At 41.0% G+C, this 25,346-nt stretch overlaps 2 protein-coding genes across 2 annotated transcripts in view; one reads left to right on the top strand and one right to left on the bottom strand.

Moving 5' to 3' along the window:
• The window catches only part of LOC111141158 (LMBR1 domain containing 2), a 43,237-nt gene extending 30,199 nt beyond the window's left edge, over positions 1 to 13,038 (bottom strand). Inside the window, exons 1-4 of the mRNA XM_022493518.1 lie at positions 12,761 to 13,038; positions 2,715 to 2,951; positions 2,359 to 2,456; positions 713 to 808 (exon numbers count right to left, since the gene is read on the bottom strand). Of these exons, the coding sequence (XP_022349226.1) occupies positions 713 to 808; positions 2,359 to 2,456; positions 2,715 to 2,888 (368 nt within the window). The 5' untranslated portion in view covers positions 2,889 to 2,951; positions 12,761 to 13,038. The remainder of the gene's footprint in view (positions 1 to 712; positions 809 to 2,358; positions 2,457 to 2,714; positions 2,952 to 12,760) is intronic.
• A 179-nt stretch (positions 13,039 to 13,217) lies between these two features.
• LOC111140933 (S-phase kinase associated protein 2) overlaps positions 13,218 to 25,346 on the top strand; it is a 33,268-nt gene continuing 21,139 nt past the window's right edge. The window contains exons 1-3 of the mRNA XM_022493198.1: positions 13,218 to 13,477; positions 13,962 to 14,233; positions 25,024 to 25,135. Coding sequence (XP_022348906.1) covers positions 13,434 to 13,477; positions 13,962 to 14,233; positions 25,024 to 25,135 — 428 coding nt within the window. The 5' untranslated portion in view covers positions 13,218 to 13,433. The remainder of the gene's footprint in view (positions 13,478 to 13,961; positions 14,234 to 25,023; positions 25,136 to 25,346) is intronic.

Genomic DNA, 25,346 nt, shown 5'->3' with positions numbered 1-25,346 from the left:
AATAAGAGCTATACAGGAAGGGTCAGGTAACAAGATGACCAAAGATGAGACTCTAGGGAACACCAACATTTAGGAAATGGGCCACAAAAATAGAACCCGTGAAGAAAATTCAGCAGGTTGGGCTAAGCAGAAAAAAAAAAAACAAAAAACGGGAGACAATGATGACCTTAGCAAGAGCAGTTTCATAAAAAACTGGGACTGGAAGAAGACGGAATTGAAGAAGGTAAAGAGAGAAGGCAATAACTAGAGGGGAATGGTGGCAGCAAAAATTTTTTCTTTCTGTTCTCTAGTTCTTGTTTGTCTGTTTTTTTCCTTTTCTTTCAAGATGGGAGAGAACCATATGAGCAGAAAATAGAATATACAAATTTAAGGGGCCCCTGGGTGGCTCAGTGGGTTCAAGCCTCTGCCTCTGGCTCAGGTCATGATCTCAGGGTCCTGAGACTGAGCCCCGCATCAGGCTCTCTGCTCAGCAGGGAGTCTGCTTCCCCGCCCCCCTCTCTCTCTCACTGCTTGCCTCTCTGCCTACTTGGGATCTCTGTCAAATAAATAAATAAAATCTTAAAAACAAAAAAAAAGAATATGCAGATTTAAGAAAAAATAAGTAATATTCGAATAAATTCTAAAATATGAGGATTCATGAAGAAAACATAATCTTTTTTTTAACTTTAGCCAAAATTTTAAACATTTTTTTTAATCCTTCACTGCCACTTACCATGTCAAAAACTGTGATGTCCAATACACTACCCTCCAGAAAATTGGCATGATTCCATCAGGAATGTAACTCCATGGCTTGAAACATGGATGTTGGCTGTTTAATAACAATTTAAAGCCAATTAATAAATGATGACTACTTAAATTACACAATTAATTTGTGCATGGCAGAGTTCATTTACGTTCAGATGTTAAATTACTGCTTCTAACTTTTAAAATTTCATAGAAAACTTGTAATTCAAAGCTGACTATCAAACTAAAAAAACACACAGAAAGGAAACAAAACAGTTTGTTCTAGAAGAGGAATGCCGTTTATATTTTCAACTTTCAGTGTATTTTTAATTTTTTAGCAATAAGAGGACATAATGTTCACCTAATAGATAATGTGACAGTCTTTAAAAGTGAATGCATCATGAAACTAAATTTCTGATTTGATAGCCGTTAAAATACATACCCCCTAAAAAAAAAGAAAAACAAAATAAAATAAAGAAAAAGAAATAAAGTAAATAAAATACACACCCCATTTGTGGGTTGGTTATTTCTTAGGGAGGAGGGAAAAGGGAGGCGAAAGACATTAGGTGATTAACTCCTGAAACTAGAGCCCTAAAAATCAGTCACTGTAGCACAGCTCCTATGGAGAGAGATACCAGCATTTGTATAATTCTGTTTGAATTTTCTGAAGATATGTGTATCTGACCATAGATTCTTCCATTAATAGTCTTCCTAGACTGTAAGGATATTGTTTAGTCCAGGAACTTGCAGCAATTCACAATTGCTACTGATCTATATCCGATTTTTAATGTGCTTTAAAGGGGAGTAACATCTACATTTCAAATTTACCCTTATTCAGATTAAAAAAATAATAACAAAAGATGCATCAAGAAAAGTGCACATACCACTTAAAGCACTGGTAAAATAATAAAATAGTCAACATTTCTCAAAGTTTTTTACTTGGAAGTTTGATATGAATTTAACATAACCTTTCAATAATTTAGCTTTGTTTATTCTCAGTTTAAAACTATAAATGATTTCAGGGCTTGGCTGGCTCAGCTGGTAGTGCCACTTTGATCTTCAGGTTGTGAGTTTGAGTCCTATGTTGGGTATAGAGATTATTTAAAAATAAAATCTTTAAGAGAGTAAAAATAAAAAATAAAACTATAATGATTTCAAAGGATGCACAATATGAAAGGAACATCCTACATACAGAATAATCTCCTTACGCTTTATTTAACCTTGTAAATAAGGCAAAAGAGAAAATGAATGTCCCATTTTTCAGACCAGAGAGAAGCTGACAAGAAAAATAGCCACTGGAAGTCACATTCTTAGTAAGAGATAGAATGAGGGCTATCTCTTAGTAAGAGATAGAACGAACAAAAACCAGGTCTTCTAGAACTTTCTCCTTAACATCTACTAAAAGGCCTTGTGTACCAATAAATACTCAAAATGTATTTAAGATTTAAATTTAGATAGAACACAATGTAATTAAAAGTCTATTAGCACAGGACAGAACTGGAGTAGGGGGGATGAGTAGAGAATGAGGATCAACTTTTATAAAATCCAAATGGTAAGAACTGACAATGTTAAAGCAATTTTTCTCATCTACCCTAGTTTTAAAAACAAACAAACAAACAAACAGGAAGCAAATACCTGGGACCTGGGGTAGCAGTTGCGTATAATCCCGTGATGTTGCTATTCTCAGGAGGGCTGGAGTTTGCAGCAGCATGCTTGCACCGGTTGTATATGGTCTAAATCAATGAACACATGGTTTAAAAATGAAAACCAGAAGGTTGTCAAGTACTTAAGGGATATGGGAAGGTATCAACCTACCCACCAATTACCTTCCTGGCTGTAATTTTTAATGATCAAATTCCTATAGTAAGATTGAAATACAAAATATTCAGTATAACCTTATATAATTCAGCTATCTTAAGAACTAACATATCTCAAATATGCTGTATGATTACAGTTGCCTCTGGATTGCAAAACTCAGTTTCACCTCTTACCGTACTAACATCCAGAGGCAGTATGAAGACGATAAGAAAGCAGAGATACCAAGCTAGCAGTGTTCCGACAATTACAAGTCTGTGCTGTTTCTTGAAATCTCCATATCGATGAAGTAGGAATAATGCCAGAAAAAAGACAAAAACAATCTCGAGTCCCAAAGCTGCACCACTCATTATTGAATGTTCACTCTGACTAACCGAAGTCACTCATGTACAGATCTGGGTCATATCTGTAAACTGGAAAAGAAAAAAAAAAAAAAAAGGCAGCATTAACAAAGGAAATAACCACTTGGAAATGTCCTAAAAATTTGCTTATTAATATATCAATAAATTCTCTGGAAAATTGTCAGGCTTTTACATTGAACTACAAATAAAAGGAAAAGGATAATTCCTATTCTCAAATATACATCTTATTTTTTTAAAGCAGATCTTAAAACTTTCACATAAACTATATCTTCAGGAAAAAAGTTATCTTAATGAAAATGACACTACTTCTAAAAATATTATAAGAATACTATATGAGAACAGTTTTAATGGTGTCATTTGGAGTTTGTTCCTTAGGTTATAAGTCCCAACAGAGATTTTATATAAATACACTACTAGATACCAGAAAATTAGATATTTTCTAAAAGTTTTCTAAGTCATCCATAACCCATTACTTAAAATATTCCAAAAGATGGAGAGAGAGCATGAAAAAGAGCATTTGAAAGTAACATTTCCTTTGTTTGAAACAGTTTTATTTTTTGGTGATAATCTTGTCTAACAAATGTAACAACTTGAAACTCTGATTTATTTACTGCTTCACAAAATACAGTTGACCCTTGAACAACATAGGTTTGAACTATGTGGGTCTGCTTCTACATGGATTTTTTTGATAAATAGAGTACTATAAATGTATTTTCTCTTCCTTATGATTTTCTTAGTAACATTTTCTTTTCTGTAGCTTACTTTATTGTGAGTATACAATATATATACAATGTATATTGAATCATTATGTTGTATACCTGAAATATAGCGCAGAATATTATTATATTTCAAAAATACTCATATTACAAAATAAATATCAAGTTCATCCAGTAAAACACACACACACACACACACACACACACACAGAGTTAATCAGCTGTTTTTGTTATGGTAAGGCTTCTGGTCGACTGTAGGCTATTAATAGTTAAGTTTCCAGGGAGTCAAAAGATATACACAGATTTTCACCTGGACAGGGGAGTGTCACCTCTAACTCCTGCATTGTCAAGGGTCAACTGTATACTTACCATTTTCCGTTTATCTATCTAAATCTTATTTTCTTTAAAGAAAGTTACCATTAAATGCAGAAGAATTTATCAATGATTATTGAATAAAGTCATACATGAGAATATTTTTAATTATAAATGCCAATAATACAGACATCAGCAATGGTTTATTTATCTCTTTACTCCTATAAAGTAATTTACATTTTTTTAAAGATTTTATTTATTTGTCAGACAGAGAGCACAAGCAGAGGAGCAGCACAAGCAGCAGGCAGAGGGAGAAGCAGGCTCCCCGCTGAGCAGGGAGCCCCATGCAGAACTTGATCCCACGACCCTGGGATCATGACCCAAGCCAAAGGCAGACACTTAACCGACTGAGCCACCCAGGCAACCCTAAAATAATTTACCTTTACTAACTGAATGCAATATGTTCTTTTCACCTTTGTAAAATCAATCTCAGGCACTTTTGTTTGTCTATGGACTAACTACAATATTCCAAGGAATTAATATCTTAACAGAGAATCAAGGCTGTGATGCAGAGTAAAAGATGTAATCAATAAAATACTTCAAATCAACATCTCCAACCAAAACTAGTTATAAAACAAAGAAAGTTTGGGTTTTTAACTGGCTAAATTTAAATTCATGTAAGAAATATCCTTACATGGAATATCACAGACAAAAAACATACATAATAAACTATTTTCTTATTTCTTTATATTGTTGAAGTACTTTCTATTTCTCTGTGCATTTCAACCAATATTTTCATATTTCTTAAATATCTAAAATTGACCCCCTCTCATCACTATGACCACATCCTGCCGTTTTTTCTTCAAAGCACTTATCCACCTAATATAATGTATGTTTACATTTTTGTCTCCCTGTAACCCCTTCCTCCCACCTCCACCCACCTCATGAAAGCAGACTTGACTCTTCAGTACTATATCCCCAGTCTCTAATATAGTGTCTAGCATAGAGTAGATATTTAAAAAATATTTGTTGAATGAATAAATGAATAAAAAACTTACTCTATACTCTGGTACATACACTATTTTTATTAATGCTGACTACAAAGGCAACATAAAATTCCTGCTATGGTCTCCAAAATTGATATCACAAATACTTATTACAACTCAAAGACTTATTAAAACTGTCATAATTACTACTCAAAATTTCGAGTTTCATATTCTATGAAAAAAATCTATACCATCACAATAAGAGTAAGTCAAATCTTATTTGTAAGCCAAGAAAAGATTAAGTGGGTAGCTCAATGTAGAATGTGCTGATGACAACCATTATCTCTTTCAAGATCCAGCTTTTGAAAAAATATAATTCAATGTGAATTTAAATGTAAGGCAGTTATTGTTTGAAAATCCCTTCATGGTTTGACCTAGATATTTATTTTCCTGAAATCGTCCAGTCCAAGGAATATGATAATCATAAAAAAAAGACGGAGTATCAGAAATCACCAAGGAAATGCTAAAATATGGCAGAAGCAGATGATGGAATATTATTGAAGTGTAAGAAATTATGTTTGTTAAGATTATTTCATAACATTAGAAAATTACTGTAATATTAACTGAAAAAACCCTCAATCCATACATTTTACATTTATTATAATATGCATGAAGAAAACTAAGATAAAAATGAAATATATGAAGACATTAAAAATAGATGGCAAGTCATGGGCATAAGAAAACAACAAAATCAGTTATGAACTTGCTACTAGCTACCAATATTCTTTTACAATGGCTGTCAATTTTTTGGTCAGATTCATAGTACTTTAAAATCTTGTAGATGAATAAACAGAATTATGGATCCTTTATTCTAGTAATAAAGAAATGATTTGGTTACATCTCTTCCCATTCTCATTGTAACAGTCTCCTATTCCTGCTATAAACAATTCCTATAAACTTAGAGGCTTATAACAACACCCTTATATCATAGTTTCTGTGGGTCAGGTATCCAGGTACAACTTGGTTCAATTAAATTCTCAAGATGGAAATCAAGATGTAAGCAGGTTTGTGTTCATGTCTGGAGACTTTGGGGGAAAATGTACTTCTAAATTCATTCAGGCTGTTGGCAAAATTCAGTTTGTTGTGTTTATGGGACTAAGACTCCGATTTCCTTGCAGACTGTCGGCTGGCATTTGCCCTTAGCTCCAGAAGCCTCTTTCCAGTCTTTGCATGTGGCCCAGTGTATCTCAGAGTCAGCAATGGGTTGTCAAATCCTTCTCAGCCTTGGAATCTCAGATTTTCTTTTCTACCCTTAGCTGGGAGAAAATGCTTTAAAGAGTTCATTTGATCTCACTGGGAAAATCTCAATAATCTAGTTATATCAGTAACCAAAGCTGTAAAAAAATAATTCCTCACTTGATTAAGGCATAGATATCCGTAAGGGTCTATTATTCTGTTTATCACACCATCTATTTCTGTTCAAGCTGAACTCAAGTTATCTTGTTATGACACAAGCTTAAGCCTGGGGTCCCATTAAATTGGAGAAGAAAATTGGGGTTTCCCTAATCTGAGATGAGAAAATAATAGTTTTAAAGTCTGTATCTTTCACCTTGTACCTAAATACAAGTGAGGAATTATTTTTTTACAGTCCAAAATGATAGCACTTTCCTAGGTTCTTGATGAATCTTATATCCTATATACCTTGTTTTGGTTATTTCAACCGAAAAATTTTGTGTCCAAAGCTAAGTGCACCTTATCCTCCACCTGATCTAATTACTTCTATCTTAAATTCATAAAAGTCACTGTTAATTAAAATCTAATAAAAATAAAGATTAGACAACTCAGGTTTGGTTTATTGAAAAAATTCACCACAGGGAATACAGCAATTTGGCAATATATACCAAAGACCTTAAAACAGGTACATATCTTTTGTCCTAGGAATTCCTCTTCAAAGAACTTAAAGAAAACCCAAAATGTGAACAAAGATTTATCTATAATGTTATTTTTCATGGCAGCATTATTTAAACATGAAAACATAGAAACAACATCATTTGTACTAAATAGTCCAGGAAGTCTTAAAAATGTCCTCCAGTCATATTGCTGTCCATTCCCTTTTTGCAAAAAGCAACCAAGGGTTTCATAAATCACTAATCCTGCTAACCTGTCCATGACTCATGGGAGCAGGGATCTGCGCCGAGTCTCCTGCACGTGAGTCAAGGGCTACGTAACAGCAAAACTCAATTGCAGGCAGTGATTCAAGGAGGCTACCAGATTCCCCTAGCCTAGAGGAAAGGTGAGATCCACAGGGACTTTAGAGATATCAAAAGGGACAGGGTTGGGGTCTAAGGGAATACACATATGAAACGCATGGGACAAATATACTCCAAAATGCTAACAGTGGTTGTCATAAAATGGTAAAGAGATTATTTCTATTTTCTTTTTGTGCTTTTGTGTTTGTGTGGGCTTTTAATTTTAAATAATGAACATTTATTATTTTATAATTTTAAAATTATTTAAAAATCAATGTAGTAATATGAAAGTGAAATGAGGAAATGAGAAATTCTGCTGCTGGTGTTAAACGCCTAAAGTTACAACTATTTTAAAATACAAATGTTTTGTTATAATGTGGTAAACCCGGGTTCCAAATCCCAATGTATAATTTTATGCAACTTAAGCAGTTAAGTGAGAATAAATAATCATCTCACACAGGTTGCTATGAAGATCAAATGAGACACAAAAGTGAAACACCAAATAGGAGTTCTAGAAACAGCAGGTCCTCAAAAATGCTAGCTGCTCATCACCTCCTTCATATCATGTGCTTCCAGAAGATAACTAGTTGCTTCAATAGTCTCAAAGCAAAGCTTTACACTAAACAGTTTCCTCTCCCACCATCCTCCCAAAATATGAATGGATACCAAATGCTTTTTGCCTCTCATTCTCTGTGGTTACCACAGCTTGGGCCCACCCTGATTCTTATAAAACAAAAAATGATCTTTGCTCCAAGAAACTGCTCCCCTTGCTTCTCTCAACAAATTGGGATTACCTCTCCAGGTCTACAAGGTAGCCCAAACACCCCTTCAACTCTTTTGTAAAGGGACAGAACATATCTAAGAGCCATGTCAAGATGGTGTATTAGATACACCAATGTCATGTAGAAAGACAATGCCATTCTTCTAGGCACATGACAAAATGGTGGTGGATTAAAATGGATCATTTGCTGACCTGCAACCATGCACAGCTGTGCAAAAATATTCTCAAGGGCAAAAGAGGAAATATGCCTCTGACCACAAAAGTGGTCCTTCTAGTAATATTCCTCAAATATTAAAATAACGTGTTTAGGCTAACTGGCAAAAATCAAAGAAGAATATGCAAAATATGCAAAAATTTGGAGGAAAATCAAAATTCGGTTCCATGTGATTAGAAATTGAAGGAGAAATTCAAAGCTATCATAGGTTGACCTTAACACCACAGCAGCAAAAGTAGATTTTACTCAAAATCAAAATGCCAGTTCATTCATTCTAATTTTAGTGTCTGATGTCCAGACGTAGTCTACCTTTCAGAATACTAGTTCTGAAAGTCTTTAAACACGTAAAATCCAATTTAGACCCCTATCAATTATTAAGTTACCGTAGAATGCCTTTCAAATGCCTTTCATAATTAGCTCATTAATGTCACTGCCTTGGGGTACTGCTTACCAAGTACTTTACGGCTCATAGTGGTTTTTTTTTAGGCTAAACACACTTTAACTGGAAAATTTACAGGTTAAGATAATTTTGGAACTTGAAGCATCCCCCACATATCTTCAAAAAGAAAGAAGGAAAAGACAAGGAAGGATGAAAGGAAAGACTTGTGGTCGCAACTGAACAAAAGAACACAGACAAAACTTTTGTCCAAAACTAAAGTTCTGAAGGTGAATGAAAAATTTCTAGCCAGAACCTCATGACATATGAGAGTCAGACTATGCTAACTTAAGTAGGTATCTTTATTCAGATATGTGAAATAATAAAAACTAGCAGACAACTCAACATCTTAATAATGAAAAACCGAAAGTATCAGAACTACAAGTGAGTGCTGTGAAAGTCAACAATTGTCTACTACCAATAAAAAGTGAAATCTTCTGAATATAACCACCATTAGTCCCTGTTTAAGGATTCCAAGTAAAAGGAGGATTCAGCTTGGGATATACACAGAATACCACAAGAGAATGTGGTGCCCACTCTAAAAATACAAAATAGTTGTAATATTTTTTGAAGCCACTCTCCAAAAATGAGCTGAGTTGCTAAACCAACCAGGTAAACTGAATTCCAAAGTGTGACAAGCCCTTCTGAAGAAAGATATGTACAAAGTGCTTAAGGTAAGACACGAGAGAGAGAGAGAGAGAGAGAGAGAGAAAGGGAGCAACCATGTGAACAAATAAGCAGAAAACAATTGGAATTGTAATGGTTTCTTAAAGATTTCACATAAAGAGATTACAAGACTTATTTTGATAATTAAAGGATAATCCTTAGAACCCTTCTTAATAAAACAATTTTTTAAAAAAGAACAGCTACCATTTAGTATGAGTTTACTAGATGCCAAGCATTATGCTAGCTCTTAACATACTTTATCAGATTAGACAGCACAAGTCAGTAAGAAAGGACTATTGGGGGGTGCCTGGGTGGCTCAGTGGGTTAAGCCGCTGCCTTCGGCTCAGGTCATGATCTCAGGGTCCTGGGATCAAGTCCCACATCGGGCTCTCTGCTCGGCAGGGAGCCTGCTTCCCTCTCTCTCTCTCTCTGCCTGCCTCTCTGTCTACTTGTGATCTCTCTCTGTCAAATAAATAAATAAAATCTTTAAAAAAAAAAAAAAAAAAAGAAAGGACTATTGGTATCCTTGTTTAATAGAGGAGGAAAGTGTACAGAGGGAGCCAGTAGTTTGTCCACATTCCCACACAGCCAGTGAGTGGCAAAGCTGGGATTCAAACCTATTCATCCTAACTACTACTGGGATACTACAGTCTTTTTTCAAATCCAGACATACCTTCTTAATGCAATTTAAATTGTTTAAATAATTTCTTCTGTTTGGTTTTCACAGTGAACAAATTAGAAACATTCTATTAGTTATTCCTTTAGACATTTCAAGATAGAATGCTAGAAAAGTCATGTTTAATATAGAATTTAGTGAAGTCTTTTCACCTCCCAGGTAAGAATGCTATATTACTTACAGGTAACATATGACTCTAATTTACATGGGGAAGGTAGGAAAGAAAACCAGAGCAAATTAGAATAGGGAAAGAACCCTTCTGTTCTTGCTCCAATCTGTCCATCACAGACAGCAATAAGCTACGGAGATATAAAGATCTACCTTAAAAATAATGGAGGAAAGATACTTTTGAAATTTGACTGGCAGGTAGAAACTTCTTGCTATATAATCGTTGTTGGTCTTTTGTTCCCCCAAGCTAACTAACATTAAAAAAAAAAAAAAAAACTAAAGAAATCTTTAAGATTTATTTCGTGCTTTGATGGAACTAAGGAGAAAAGCACATCACTCTTCTATTTAAATACAATCTCTTTTGTTGTATTTGATTTTCAAAAAGAACACTAATATACTACAGAATATACACACAGTTTACAGTGAAATGTAGTTTCCAGTCCTTTTTGGACCCTCCTGTGCCCTTGTAATATTGACCATTTTGTCTCTTTTACAACAAACACTTTCCCAATTTACAAAGTTGCTCTGTATTCTACCTCAAGCTTCCAAAGAGTACTAAAAATTTCTCTAATGTCATTTGCAGAGATTAAAAAAAAAAATCGTGGGGCGCCTGGGTGGCTCAGCGGGTTGGGCCTCTGCCTTCGGCTCAGGTCATGATCCCAGGGTCCTGGGATCAAGCCCCACATCCAGCTCTCTGATCGGCAGGGAGCCTGCTTCCTCCTCTCTCTCTGCCCGCCTCTCTGTCTACTTGTGATCTCTCTCTGTCAAATAAATAAATAAAATATTTGGAAAAAAATCGTAATTCATTTGTCCTAGATACTGATCTAGTAATTCTAGTTTCAGAAATTTAAGTTACACCTTTCATTAAATGGGAGGTGGGTATGCTTAATCTTGCTTCTTGAGAGCAAGATTAAATAAATGAAATTAACCAGGAAAAAAAAAATCCGTTATCAGTAGGAAACACAATTTAATTCTTGAAGAGACCAGACTGCATTATCTATGTAGCTGGTAATCTCGTCTCTTCAATAGACACAATTCCTTATATCAGACTCCCATGTACCAATTTAAACTTTTATTTACTATATAAAGAGAACAGCCATGATTAGAATAATGCAGAAAAAAAAAAAAAAGTATTCCTATTTCAGCAAGCTAAAGTATTTTTGTTACCAGGGCAAACTGTTAGTAAAATATCTATTCTAGAATTTGAAGACTGATTTTCAAAGCCTGAATTCTCTGAAGCCTCCTACAGAAGGCTTCCTGCCCATCAATTCTCAAGTATTCTGAGAACTAGAAATGTTACCTGGTTCCTAGGAAACTACTTGCTGAAACCTACTATCAGGATATTTCTCATCTTTAAGTTTAAAACCATCCCATTAGATCTTCCTATCTATAAGATCTACTTTATATATCAAAACTTTGTTTATTCTCATCATGGCATTTAAAATATTTTTTCCTTGTTTCTTTCTCCTCCATTAGTGTAAACACTCCGTCTTACTTTAAGACTATAACTCTTAAGAATATACAATTACGATCTCCGAGGAGTTGCAATTTTAAGGGAAAGGATGTAGATTTCAAAGGAAGGCAACTGCTTTCTCCTTAGCCAAAGTAACATAAAAGAAACTTTATGTAAAAAATCAGAATATTGCACTTAACAGCATTTCCCATAACATCACTTTAATGAATTGTGAACATTCAGCCTAGTATTTTTACCTAGTTTAAATCAACTTGTAAGCATATCCCTTCCTTACACCAATTTCACTTATTTTCAAGAAAAAAAAAAAAAACAACTAAAGATTCGTGAATACCTTAATCAAGAAGTGGTCACTTTTCAAGCTAAGCACCGAGCCTGAAACCAACACATACCCTGGCAAGAGAGGTTTAATTCCAGCACACAGCGAAATCATTTCTTAATGGTATGTCATACTGTTTTTTTAAGGTATGTCGTACTGCATACTGAAGTAATAACTCTAATATTTTTGTGATGACTTGGGTCTGCTTACTTCTGAACTTTATAAATCCTCTCCATTTTTATGAGGGTTGGAATTTATTCCCCTCCTCTCTTCCACTGTTTTCCAGGGGTCACGGTTATGGTACAGTGTGCACAATGGATTTCGCATGGTCATCCTACCTCAGAATATGGCACACTCCCTCCTCTAACCGCCTCCAAACTCTTCCCGCAGGAGACAGGCTAAAAGCAGCTCGCTTTTAGACGGCGACGCAACCAGACGTAGCCGGTTGAATGCAGGTGACCGAATGGCTTCGCCGGTGGCCCGTAGCGCTGCGCTTTTGCAAACACACGGTCACCTTATTTGTTCCCGTGCCGGCATTTGTGAAGCTCGTCAAGGCTTCGAGGGGATGCGCAGCTTTCCCTCCGCGCACAGGAACCATTGTGTTCTTCGGCTCACCTAAAATCAAACCACCGCCTCTCCTTCGAACTGCGCTTCAGTTTACACTACGCTTTCACAAGCGTTATCTGACTTGACCCTCACGCCAAGCGTGTTCTCAAGATAAGCCTCGAAGCCGCGGTGCCTATTTTACTGTTGAAGGAATCCTGTGCACAGACCCAGTGCTAAGGGTCACTCTCTCCCCGATGGAGGAAGCAGCTTCCCCGCGGAGGGGACAGCAAGTGTGACGCCCGCGGCCCGCATCCTCTCACCTGGCCGGCGGACCCGGCTACCGCCTTCTATCAGTGGCCGGGAACGTAGGCCCGCGGTAGCGGCTGCTCGGGGTCTCCGAGGTCTTCTCGATCTCCGCCTGCGCTCGGCCTCAGACCCCAGACCCCAAAGTGCCTCACGCTCTCGCCATCAGGCTAACAGTCCGATCTTGCCAGACAGCGTCTGGAAGGACCGGGAAACTCCGCGCTCGCCACTACCGTCCGGGATCTGGGACCTACAGTCCGAGGCGACGGCAGTGACGATCACTAAAAGGCCTGCAGGCTCTGGGGGGATGAGGAAAACCCGTCCCCAGTCAAGCGGCTGACATTTCCCAGCCATCCGGAGCACCGCCCACTTCCGCTTCCCCGCCTACCCCTGTGGGTAGCCCAGCCTCACAGCCGCGGGGGGTTGTGGGTATCTCGAAGGCGGGTAAAGTAGCGACAAGGAAGTAGGGGAGAGCCTGCCGGACTAGGCAGAGCCGAAACTACAGTTCCCAGCAGGCAGCGAGGCCGCAGACGGCTGCGGCGGAGGAGAGCGAGTAGAAGAGCCCTGCGCGCGCGGCGAAGATGGAACGTTGCTAGAGTTCGCGGGTCTTGCTGCTGGGGGTCGGAGCTGCACGCCGTGAGCCGCCGCGCGCCAAAGCGGGAATCCCGGAGGCTAGCAGTTCTGCAGTTAATGTACGCATTTAAAACTCCAGAACCTGTGGACGCAATGCACAGGTAACCCGATTGCAAAAGGGGGCGGCGAGTGAGTGAACCGTCTCAATTTTTAGGCCGCGAACATTGCTGCTTGCTAATATTGTTACAAATGCTGTAACGTGAATAGTTGCTTAGCTCCTTCTTTGGGAAGGTGTGGATGGCTGGGTGCTTTAGTGCGGTGATCAGCGTGCGGTTTTATTTGCCTCCCTTGTTGAGCTTTCCTGTTGCTGTTTTCATCGTTGTGCCCTCCCACTCGTGTGTTCCCTCCACTTTAAGACATTCTTGAGGCCTTCCCCGTGATCGTAAATCCAGAAGCCTTTTTGATTTTCGGTTATTTTCTCTTTCCTTCTTAGAAACTCGCCGCCAGCACTTAAAAGCGATTCCATGAGACGCTGTGAAAGTTCCGTGCATTCATTGCATAACTTGCAGTTTCATTTAGGCCTAGCTTTCAATTACTTACGGGTGTGCTTTTGAAAGAAACCGGGGCTGTTGTGCACTTTTCCAGGAAACACCTCCAGGAGATTCCCGACCAGAGTAGCAACGTTACCACCAGCTTCACGTGGGGATGGGATTCTAGCAAGACTTCTGAACTGCTCTCAGGCATGGGGGTCTCGGCCTTGGAGAAGGAGGAGGTGGACAGTGAGAATATCCCCCAGGAATTGCTTTCCAACCTGGCCCACCCTCAGAGCCCTCCCCGAAAACGGCTGAGAAGCAAGGGGAATGAAAAGGACTTCGTGATAGTCCGCAGACCTAAGCTAAATCGAGACAACTTTCCAGGTGAGGTATGAGGGTAAAACTGTCGGTCACATAAGAGGTGGATTGAAGTATTTTATTGGTAATCTTTGTTCAGCGATCTTTAGGAAGGTACGCTTTTAAAATTGCCACTTCTGAAGTCGTTTTTCAAAGAAATGGGACAACTGGTCACTGAAATCTGAAGGAATCTTGGTAGGTATATATTTTCAGGTGCACAGTTGACTTTTAACCCGTGTGAAATTTTAACCCAGGAGAAGACATTCCTGCCTCTTTCCTTTGAAGGGAATCTGCATGTTCAAAGGCCAGTTCGGTGCCACTGATAAATGGAGACATAAGCAGTAATCTTGCAGGATTTTTTCGTTTGTTTATATTCTGCTGCTGTATAGCCTTGACTGAGTTTGTTGCCATAATCACTTTAGTTATTTGTCAAAGGACTGCTAAAGCGAGTGTTAAACTAAGTGTAGGGACTTATATCTCCAGGAACCTCCCAAGCGGATTTTTCTGGTATGCTCTGTCTCCATTACTGCCAGCATTTTCTGTTCAGTCACCCAACCAGAAACCTGAGGGTCAGTCCCTTCCCACCATCCTCCAGCATCCAACCAGTCATCGAATCTTTCCGTCTTGTCTCCTAGATGTTTTTCAAACTCTGATTATCTCTTGCCTGAATACTGGAATGGACTCATAATTCCAGTCTTATCCTCCACAGATCCACTCCCAGAGCTAGAGCGGACTGACTGACGTGTAGAACTCACCATATCATTTCCCTCTTTGATAGCTCCCCATCCCCAGCCTTCTCCAACAGGTCAATGAGTGCCTCCCAGAGTGGAACAGAGCCCCAATAGTACAAAAAGCCATAGAGTGATAGGGTAAACACAGTACAATGACTTGGGGTTATCAGCTTTTCTTGCCAGTAAGTCATCTAAAACAGTCCTGCAAGTATTTGCTGAGCACATGCTATGTGGGGGCATTGTTTTTGGTGTTGGGGAGAAGGCAGCAAACAAAATCTAAACATTCCTGCCCTCGTGAAATTTCTGTTCAAGGGAGAGGATGCAAGGAACATAATAAAGGTGGTTTGTAGTATGTTAGAATGTGATAAATGCTGTGGCCAAAACCAAGTACAGAATAAGCCAAGAGGGATTGGAAGTTCTGGGGTGGGAAGATGGATTGCAACCTTAAGTAGGGTATGGAGGGAAGGCCTCACTTAGACACAAGCTTTTTAATCAAAAGCATAAAGGAAATGTGAGGAATGTGCCATGCAGATATCTTGGAGAAGAGAGCTCCAACCAGAGGACAAAGTCAGTGCAAAAACCCTGGGGCAGAAGCATGTCATGTCTGCTTAATTAAGAAGGAAGCCATATATGGAATGAGCAAAGGGGAGAGTAATGGGAGATGGGGCTGGAGGTGGTGGTGAACAGAGTTGTGATAGGACGTTTTAAAAGGACACACTGATGTGTTGGGATTAAACTGTAGGCAGGGTCAAGCGTAGAAGCTTAGAGATTTGTTAAGAGGTGTGGGAGTGGTGATAACTGTGCTCAGATTCTGGATGAATTCTGAAATTAGAGTTGACAAAATTAGGAGGCTATTAAAGTAGTCTGTAGAGGAGGTGATTAAAGCCTAGACAGGAATTGAGTGGGTGATAGGGGAGAAGAAACAGATTAAAGAAATGAAGTCTTGCAGAGCCACTGTAAATAAGTATATTCCTCAGTTCTCCCATCTGACCTTCTTTGAAGAAGGGTTAGTTGGTTCCTTTGCTTTAAAAATACAAAAACAAAAAACTGTTGTTTGGGGATTTTGACTTTCATTGGGAAAGAGAACCTGCAGATTAAGGTCTGGAAATCTACATCGGGAAGGGGTGAATTAATTAGAAAGGCAATAAGGAATTGTGAAGTCAGACAGATGTGACTTTACATCCTAATTCTGCTGTTTATCAACCTTGGGAAGTTATTTAAGCTCCCTGTACCTTTGTTTCTTTGTGAAATGGAATAATCATACCCACGTCATATGTTGGTGTGAAGATTAAGTGAGAGAGTGCACATAGAGCTCTTAGCATGCTGTGTGCATGTAACACATGGTAAGTGACCCCAGTTAATCTGGTCAAAATTTCTGACACTCATTTTGAAGCCACTTCACTTTTTCTTTTGTCCTTAATCCTGTTAACCTGACCTTGTTAGTATAAGAATTTTTTTTTTTCCTCAAAATTTAATGTTCATGTTATTTTCAGTGTCTCGAGTGCAGCACTGGCAGTTTGGTTCTTGACCAACTAAATGTGGTGAAAGACACTTTCTGCTAAGATGAGCAGGTTTTGATTCATTTGCCTAGTGCCTGTGGCTTTTAGAAGTTGAGCATGATTCCTGTGTGTCCTTCCACAGTCATACCCAGAGAAAGACATATAAATAAAAAAGTCATTTTTTCATCCAGGCACTACAGAAGATGAAGGGATGGTTGCTGTTTGTAGAAAATTCCTAGTAAAGCTGAGGAGAAAAGACAATACGTACTAAGAGAAGCTCAGAGCAAAAGATGGCAGCTAAAACCGTAGCATTCAATGAGCCTTTCAGGTAGTCAGTGCTCTAGGAGGCCAGAGGAAGGAAATCCCTTGTGCCGAATTGAGCCAGGTGCGGCTTCCCAGGTGCAGAAGGGCTTCCAAGGTGATTCCCAGTAGATGTGAACCATCTTTCTCCTCCTCCTCCTTAGCACATGTGGAGGCTCTGAGGAAAGAAAGATCTGGAAATGGTCCAATCAGTCTAGATTGTTAAAATTGACGTCAAATATACATGTCTGAAGTGAGAGAAGGAAAGAGAAATAAAATTTTTGTGTTTGTTATTACCTAAGAGAGAGGCAGAGAGGGAAACTAATTGCATACGTCATATGTGCGTGGTATTACCCAAAATATGGCTTGGTTAATTGGTGTGGGGAGGTAGATTCACTGATGGCAGGAGGGACAGCTGGGCTAGAGGACTCCCAGTGGGCCTCCAGTGTATCTGGATCATGATCGGCTTGGGGGGAGGGGGGTTGGGTTGTCTGCAGTTGTCAAGACAGGTGGCTAAGAGCTCTGCCAGGATTAGGGTAGAAGAGGCCACACCTGCTTTATGTAGCGATCTGATGACAGGGGCCCTGGGCTATGAGTTTTTCCTGGTTCTTCACTCATCAGTCTCCCTGCAGGCCCCATGCCAGACTCACACACGTCTGGTGACTAAATCCTCATCATCATTTTATTTGGGAAGATAAAAAACTGTGTGGCAAAACCATATGAGGACAGGTCTGTGCGGCCCTCTGGGTGAGTGGATGGAAGGAATTGGCAATAGGTGGCTCAGTCATGAGGTTAATAAGAGGCACAGAGAGGACATCACTCACAGTCATTAAATGCTGTCTTGGTCCCTTTTCTCCCTACCCCCTCCCCCACCAACCAACAAGAGGGCCATGAAAACACTGGTGAACTAATTTGTTGATTAGCTTTTTCGTGGCTGTTAACCAGCTTGACATTCCAGACCCTGAAATGGTTCTCAGAGTGGAGACTCTGAAGTTTAGTGTCTGCTGAGATCCCCGAAGGAACTTGTTCAAAGTGCAAAATTCCTGAGATTCTGATCCAAGAAGTCATCATGCCTGGTTCCTGAGAATCTGCTTTTTAATGTCCCCAGGCAAACATTTTTCCTCCCGTTTTTTTTCTTCCAACCAGTAATAAATGTATTTTATGTTGTAATTCTGGGCATGTGCCAGAAACAGAAACTTCACAAAACTATATTTCCCCTTACTAAGATAATACCCTGCTCCATTCCATTCTTTCCAAACAGTGCTGTTCAAACTAAATTGATTTCATGAGTCACCAGTGAATCTTAGCCCGCAGCTCCCAAAGCTCAGCCCTGTAAGAGCCAAATTTCTGGGGCCCTGGGAGGCATCTTTTCTTTGCCCTTTAGCTTCCTTTCATTTGTTCATTCAACAAGTATTTATTGAGCATTCTAGAGATTAGGAATACAGCAGTGACCATAACAGACCAAAGACCTGGCTCTCAGATCCCATATCGAGCATTTATATTATACCTTATTCTCTAAAGTCACAATTTCCATGGTTTCTCCACCGCTCTTCACACATTTCAGGGTTGAGCTAGTCTCTTACGGATATAGAAGACTGGACGGAAGGGTCATTGAGGACCTGTTTTTGTTTTGCTTGTGTTTTGCTTATTTAAGTTCCGCCCACTTAGACAAAACAAAAACCGAAAATACTAATTTTGTATGGTCTGGTGTTTTTATGATTTGTGGGCAGAAGAAGGAAAACTCATCCCAGCATGACAGAACATTTATGTTTTCCCAGAAAGGAAGCCTAGGTTATTACTTCAAACAAGCTAGCACAAGCAAACATAAAGTGTTTAAGTGTTTAAACATAAAAAAAAAATTTAAAAAAAGGAAAAAGGTAAATGTGAACACAAGTGCCTGCTTTTTCTTCAAGTATAGTTTGTTTATCCATGTTTAAGGAGAGGAGCAGTTTTTAAGAGTCAACGTTTTGTTTATGATTAAGATTTGGAATTTTAACTTGAATCTGAGTGTAGGTGATATTCCAAGAAATAGATAAGCCAAGTAAGATGAGTAACCTAGACTGCGAAGATCTCATGCATAGAAAATTCTTCCCTAAGCTGCTCTCCCCAGAGGATTTGAGGCATGGGCAGCAGTAAGGTTACAGACGTGGACAGCTGGTTTGCACGTGAGGGAGAAGTGGAAATGATGGTGGCTAAGGATGATGACCAGCAGGTTTATTAATCTGGCCAGTTTTCGCCCCTTTCGTGGCTCTGAAGTAGGTTTAACTGCCTTCACGTAGTTGAATACTTGAGCTTGAATAATTTTTTCCTTTACTGCGTGGGGCTGGTGTGCAGCCCTGGGGGGTTTAGAAGAGGCGAGTGCAGGAAAGCCCTGCTCTGGACTTTTCCATCCGCGCGGGCAAACAGACCAGACAGCAGAGTAGTCAGGCGTCCAGGAAACAGATGGTTGATGTTTTGAGAATTCAATATGGCGAGTAAAATTAGATTAAGCATATCACAAGCCTGGATCCCAGCCACTGGGGGTGGAGAACAGACTTCTGTTCCATCTGCTTGGACAGCAGCCATTCTCAGGCTTCAGCCCTCCAGCCAGGAGCCCTGCCGTCAGTGGCCTGTGGTCAAACTGAGGGAGCCCTGGGCACTTGGCTGCCCTCTGAGGCCGTGCATTTTCTCGGCCGTTGTTCCTCCCCTTGGAAAGCCCACTTGATAGCTCTCGGCATCTTTGTTTTACGCCCTCTTCCAGCCAGCCCTCCCTCCCTCACCCTGACTGAGTTCGTTTTCCATAGCAAGTCAGGTGTGATTACTAACCTTCCCTAACATTATAGAAAACATGAAGAACTCAGGATGGGGGGGGAACGTAGAATATTTGAGCCTCCTGTGGTTGAAAGGACATCATTTGGAGTGAGACATGGGGTTGAATCCCCAGCCTGACACTTACTGGTTGTGTGACCTCATCCCCTTTGTCACAGTGGCATCTTCTTTTGAAGCCCCTCCCCCCATCTCAAAGACAACTCCTGTACTGATGTGGGGACATTACGTTTGTTTGCTGGGTTTTGGTCTCCAGCCTCCTTCCCTGAACACCAACAGTGCTGTGTTGTTCCTTTGCAGGTATAGTCCCCGTCCTGTTCCCCGCCCTCCCCCCACACCCATGGGCAACCTCCCGACATCCACCTTTGTCTGCACCTGCACCTCAGGGCGTGGCCTTTTGGCCTGCTCAGACAGAGCCGCCCCATCTTTGCCTCCTGGCTTGGCCACCTAGTAGTTGAGGTCACCTTGGTGAGGTGATTCCGCTCTGCTGAGACCAATTTCCTTCTGGGTAAAATGGCCCTACTGAGTGCCCAGGGTTGCTGCGTTTAAGTCTGTGTGCTGGAATAAATGCTTGAGACGTTTTTAGGGTTTTCAAGTAAATGGCAGTTTTGAAGTGTTAAGTTTTGTGTTTGTTGAGTAGTTTGTCTCCAGGCAGGGCTGTTGGGCAAGGATCCGTGGCTCACACCCAGCTCCCAGCTCTGGTGCATTGATTAGGCACCCAGGAATGCTAGTTGGCCGTAGGCCAGCCTTATCATTTCACAGATGAGGAGACTAACTGGTCTTAATAGTCAGCAGTGGTCTTGCCCGTCTCTAGAATAAAGCTGTCATCCTTCTTTTGGGTGTCAGTCATTCCTTTGTGAAGTGTCAGCTGAGTACTTTCTAACATTCATTGCCAGGCCCTCCCCTAGACACCAGGTGTGTGGTCGTGATTTGGTTAGCAGAGGTTAACCAGTCACACAAATACAAAATCAGTGCATTCACAGATCATCTAGCAAAGATTTATTGAATGCCTGTGGGCTGGGTATAGCGCTGTGGGCTGGGAATGCCAGTCTGGATTGGGCGGGGGGGGGGGGGTGCTGCGATGGAGCCTTGGGAGTGCTCCTCTGAGGGGGTGACATTTAAGCTGAGATCCGAAGGGTGAATGAGTAGGAGTTCTAGTGTTATTACCGGTGTGGCTTCGGTGACTGGCTTTGGTGTCCTCTGCAAACCTCTGCCTTCATTGCTGGGGCTAGTTTTCCTTCTAGCATTTTCATTACTTAGCTGTTGTTTTGATTTCTTATGTGTTCCCAATAAAATAAGCACTAAATTCATTAATTTATTTCTCCCGCCCTCCCCTTCACCACAAGCCTCCCTACTTTCCTTTCCTGCCATCTTTAGTGGACGTATGCATCCCATTCGGAGCTCCACACCTTTATATGCCTTTATATGCCAACGGCTGTCTCCTGCATGCAGATGTGCCTGCTTGACGCCTCCCTTGGCAGGCCTCTGGGAGGTTAATATGCCTTCCTGTTCCCTGAACCCCCCCAATCCAGTGACTGACAGCCGTTGGTGGATTAATACTGCAGCACCCATGCCCTCAGCTGGGACAGCTCTGGGGCAGGAGCTGTAGGGTCTCCTGGAGTCCCCAGCGGACTTGAACTCCACTTGGCCATGGTGATAACCTGCTTTTTAACATACCCTGCATTGGCTTCCTTCCCTCCCACATCTCTTCACTTCCCAGTGCTTCCTGGAATTACTTACCAAATAAACTACTTGAATTCAGGTCCCCCGGATCTGCTTCTGGGGATCCCAAACTTAGGTAGAGCACTGTCTGGGGCTCTTGGTAAATTGTACCATGTAGCCCTTGTCCAAGTAAAACCTCGTGCGTTTCCAAGCAGCTGAAAATTCTAAGCAGCATTGAAAAGAAAAGGTCCTCATGGAAGGCAAGTGCACAGATTTAATGGTGAGAGGAGAGAAAGAGTCAAGACGGAGAAAGGAAGTGTGACTCTGCTTCTTGATCTCTTCCCTTACATTATTTAATCCTCACAGGGAACTGCTTTGCAAAATAAATCCCTTTATTCCCATTCCTGCAGATGAGGAAACTGAGCCTGAAAGATTGGTTAACTTGCCCAAGCTTCATAGACTTGGGCACCAGAGTTGGGTTCCCATGGTTCTCAAAAATGGGGATGCCGAGCACCTGGTGCCCCGATGGGCTGACGGGTCATAGTGAGTCTAACATACTAGATTCGAAATATCTAAGTGTCATCTCTTGCCAAATCACCGGCTAGAATCTGATCTACAGGGGCAAGAGGCAGCAGAGGTCAGGGAGTTAAGAGTTAATGGGAGGAAAACTTAAAATGCTGTCTGTCAACTTTTTTCCAATTTGGGAGGCAGAGTAGGAGCCCTGTTTGAGACCCTCTGTCCTCTGTCCATGCTGAGCTTGGATGAGCCTTCTGGTGATGATGGAGGGTTGCTGCCACACTGAGAAGGTTCCAGGTCCTCTCCAGCTGCTTCCCCAGGTTGTGATCCAGGGTCAGTAGGGATGGGCTGCCTTCTTCTGTTTACCCCTGGTTGCAGAGCTATAGTGATTCATTTTGTCCTCCAGAGAGGGACGGTAGGCATTTATGAGCAACTGCATATCTCCTCATTTTTCAGTAGAGGCCACTTCCTCTAGGATGGCTTCCCTGATCACTGCTCTACCACCACACACTGCACAGCACTGCACCATGAACCCCGCTGAGCCCATCATGATACTTCACTGAAATTTCCTGTTTGTGTCTCAAACCCTGAGCTGGCCATCCCTTATGCCTCTTTGTAGAACAGACACCTGCACATACTACCTGTTCAGTAAATCTGTGCATGGACAGATGTATCAGACATTGCTCTAGTTCCTGGAAATAAAAGATTTTTTTTTTTTTTTAAGTCATTTTTTTGCTCTCCAGAACTCACAGCCCAGCCGGGGCAGGGGCTAAACAGATGAGTAAGTACATAATAAAATTGTGGTTAAGAAACAAAGTGACTTGTTCTTGGTGATGTCATAGGAAGCCTTCCATAGGCATTGGGGTTTTAATAGCAACTTGATTTTAAATCAGTAGCCATCGGGGGCAGGCACAGTGTACACAGGGCTATGGAGATGTGGCACGGAATGACTCATTCTGAGAATTACAAGTAGGTCCAAATGTCTGGAGCACATCTCTACATAATGAACCGAGACAAATGAGAGGGGCCTTGACGTAAGGCTTTGAATTTCACACCCAGGAGTTTGGACTTCAGGCTACTTACATGGGGGGGCACCACTGAAAGGTTCTAATTGAGGGAAGGTCCTGATTATTTTAGAAAGATTGCCCAAGGGTCCCACCCGGAGGCAGCAGGTGCATCACCCTCCTCAAGGCTTTTCTCCATCAAGTCCTCCGCAGAGTCTGGCCCGCTGTGCTGGTGCAGTAAATACTGACACCTTTTAGATGGGGAGGGCCGGTGTGTTAGTCATCAGGGTTCTGCAGAGATGCCGAATGAGTGGGAGACATAGGGAGATTTACTATAAGGAATTGGTCATGCAGTGATGGAAGCTGGAAAGTCCCAAGGTCTGTGGTCCAAAGGCCTAGGAACCAGGAGAGGAGATGGTTAAATTCCAGTCCAGCTCTGAGGGCAAGAGCCATGTCCCTGCTCAAAGGCAAGGATGAAGCCTGTTCTCCCTTCGTCAGTCGTTCTTTTTTTTTTTTTTTTTTTTTTTTAAGATTTTTTTTTTTTTTTTGAGAGAGAGAGAACACAAATAGACAGAGAGAGGGGGAGAGAGAGAGAGAGAGAGAGAGAGAGAGGGAAGCAGGCTCCCTGCTGAGCAGAGAGCCCGATGCGGGACTCGATCCCAGGACCCTGAGATCATGACCTGAGCCGAAGGCAGCGGCTTAACCCACTGAGCCACCCAGGCGCCCTCGTCAGTCGTTCTTAACAGCCTTGGACTGGATGAGCCCCATGCGCATTGGGGAAGGGAATCTGCATTTCTCAGTCGATGGACTCAGATGTTCATCTCATGCAGGAACACCTCACAGAAACACCCAGAATAGTGTGGAACTAAACTGCTGGATGGATACCTCTTGACCCAGTCAAGTTGACACACAAAGTGAACCATCACAGAGGGAAGAGGATAGGCTCGGTGTACAAGAGCCATTGGGGGCAGAGGGAGACAGGGGAGGCCAGTTACTGAACTGACCTCAGCACTCAGCTGCTTCGGTGCCTACTCATTTCCTTCTTGACCATTGTCCTGTTGTCCTGATCTCGCTATTCTATATGTTCATATGTAACCGTTCTGTTTAAAAATTGTTTTTATAAGACAAAACTTAAAGTATCTACCTTTTTTCCCTCTGGTTTTTTTGTTTGTTTGTTTATTTGTTTTAACACAGAACCTGAGCAATCCTTTTAGAACTTTCTATGCTCAGAACCCTCTAGTTCCTCATGACGTTCAGAGTCACAGCCGGAGTAGAAATTTCTGCATGACCCGGCCCCTCTCACTTCTCTACCTTATCCTCTATCACTGCCCCCTCCCCGCTCTTCTTGCTGTTCCTCAAAGCAGACATGCTGTTTCCTGTATCTAGAACATATCCTGGGTACTCACAGGGCTAACTCCCTCACTTTGTTCAATCCTTTGCTCAGTGATCCCTGTCTCGGTCAGGCCTTCCTTGGCTGAAATTTGTTGAGATTTTTTAACACTGGTCCCATACCTTCTATGTTGTCCTTTACCCTGCTTAATTTTTCTGCATAGCATGAATCCAATCTTTACATATGATTTAATTTACTTATTTTTTTTTTTTATGTGTGATTATTTCTTCCCACTAGAATGTAAGCTCCATGAAGCTAAAAGTGGTTTGTCTATCTGATTTCCTGCTCTCTCCCCAGCACCTGAAGTGCTTCCTGGCCCCATAGGAAGCAGAGAGGTACATGAGACCACCATTTGGATATTGCACTTGTAGGCAAATTGACTTCTAAATGCTTTCTGTAAATCTGAAAGAAGGATGAGGCTTCATTTGCCTTTTAGATAAGGTCACTACTCAATAAATCCACCACAATTCCACTTCTGAGAGAAACAAGGCATTTCTTAGCGACCAGAGGCATCATGTCTTAGACATTGCTGTACACTCTCTGAGGGGGCGGGGACTTGGTCTGTACCACCCTCAATGCAGTCCTGGCCTAAAGTTGGCCAACAGGTGCTGAAGGCAAAAACAATATGAAAAGTATTCTTGGTTTTGTCTTTTCTCCTTTGCGGAGAATGTGTGGCGCTTACCACTGGTTACAGAGACCACAAGTGACAAGAAAAACAATTGTGGATTGAGTAATTCGATTTGTGTTAAATTCCCCTTTTAAGTTCAGTATTTGTGTGTATCCTGGTGTGTAAGGATATTCTTGTGTTTAAGTTCAGTATTGTGTGTATCCTTGATGAGCATGGACTCAGTAAACTTGATTGGGTAAAAGAATGGTGATGAGAAAACACATCTTTTTTTCTCCCTTAAAGGTGTTTCATGGGACTCACTTCCTGATGAGCTGCTCTTAGGAATCTTCTCCTGTTTGTGCCTCCCTGAACTCCTAAAGGTCTCCAGTGTTTGTAAGAGGTGGTATCACCTAGCGTAAGTATTTTTCAGTCCTCCCAGTATATGTGTGGGGAAAGGGGAGGGTTATCTATTTATTATATACATTGGGGCCTGGTGAAACAAAACTAAGAAAAATATAGTAGCAGAAAGAAAACTAGGTATCTTTGTACTTTTATTAATGATTAGTGTCTTTGTTTCACAGTGGAAGGGAGGGGAGGAGTCTCCTGGAGGTATAAACTTAACCACC

Source organism: Enhydra lutris, unplaced genomic scaffold (genome assembly GCF_002288905.1).
Source record: "Enhydra lutris kenyoni isolate GAN:26980312 unplaced genomic scaffold, ASM228890v2 scaffoldscaffold5, whole genome shotgun sequence".
NCBI lineage: Eukaryota > Metazoa > Chordata > Mammalia > Carnivora > Mustelidae > Enhydra > Enhydra lutris.
Note: the sequence above shows the minus strand (reverse complement) of the source record. Positions and strands in the feature narration are given on the sequence as shown.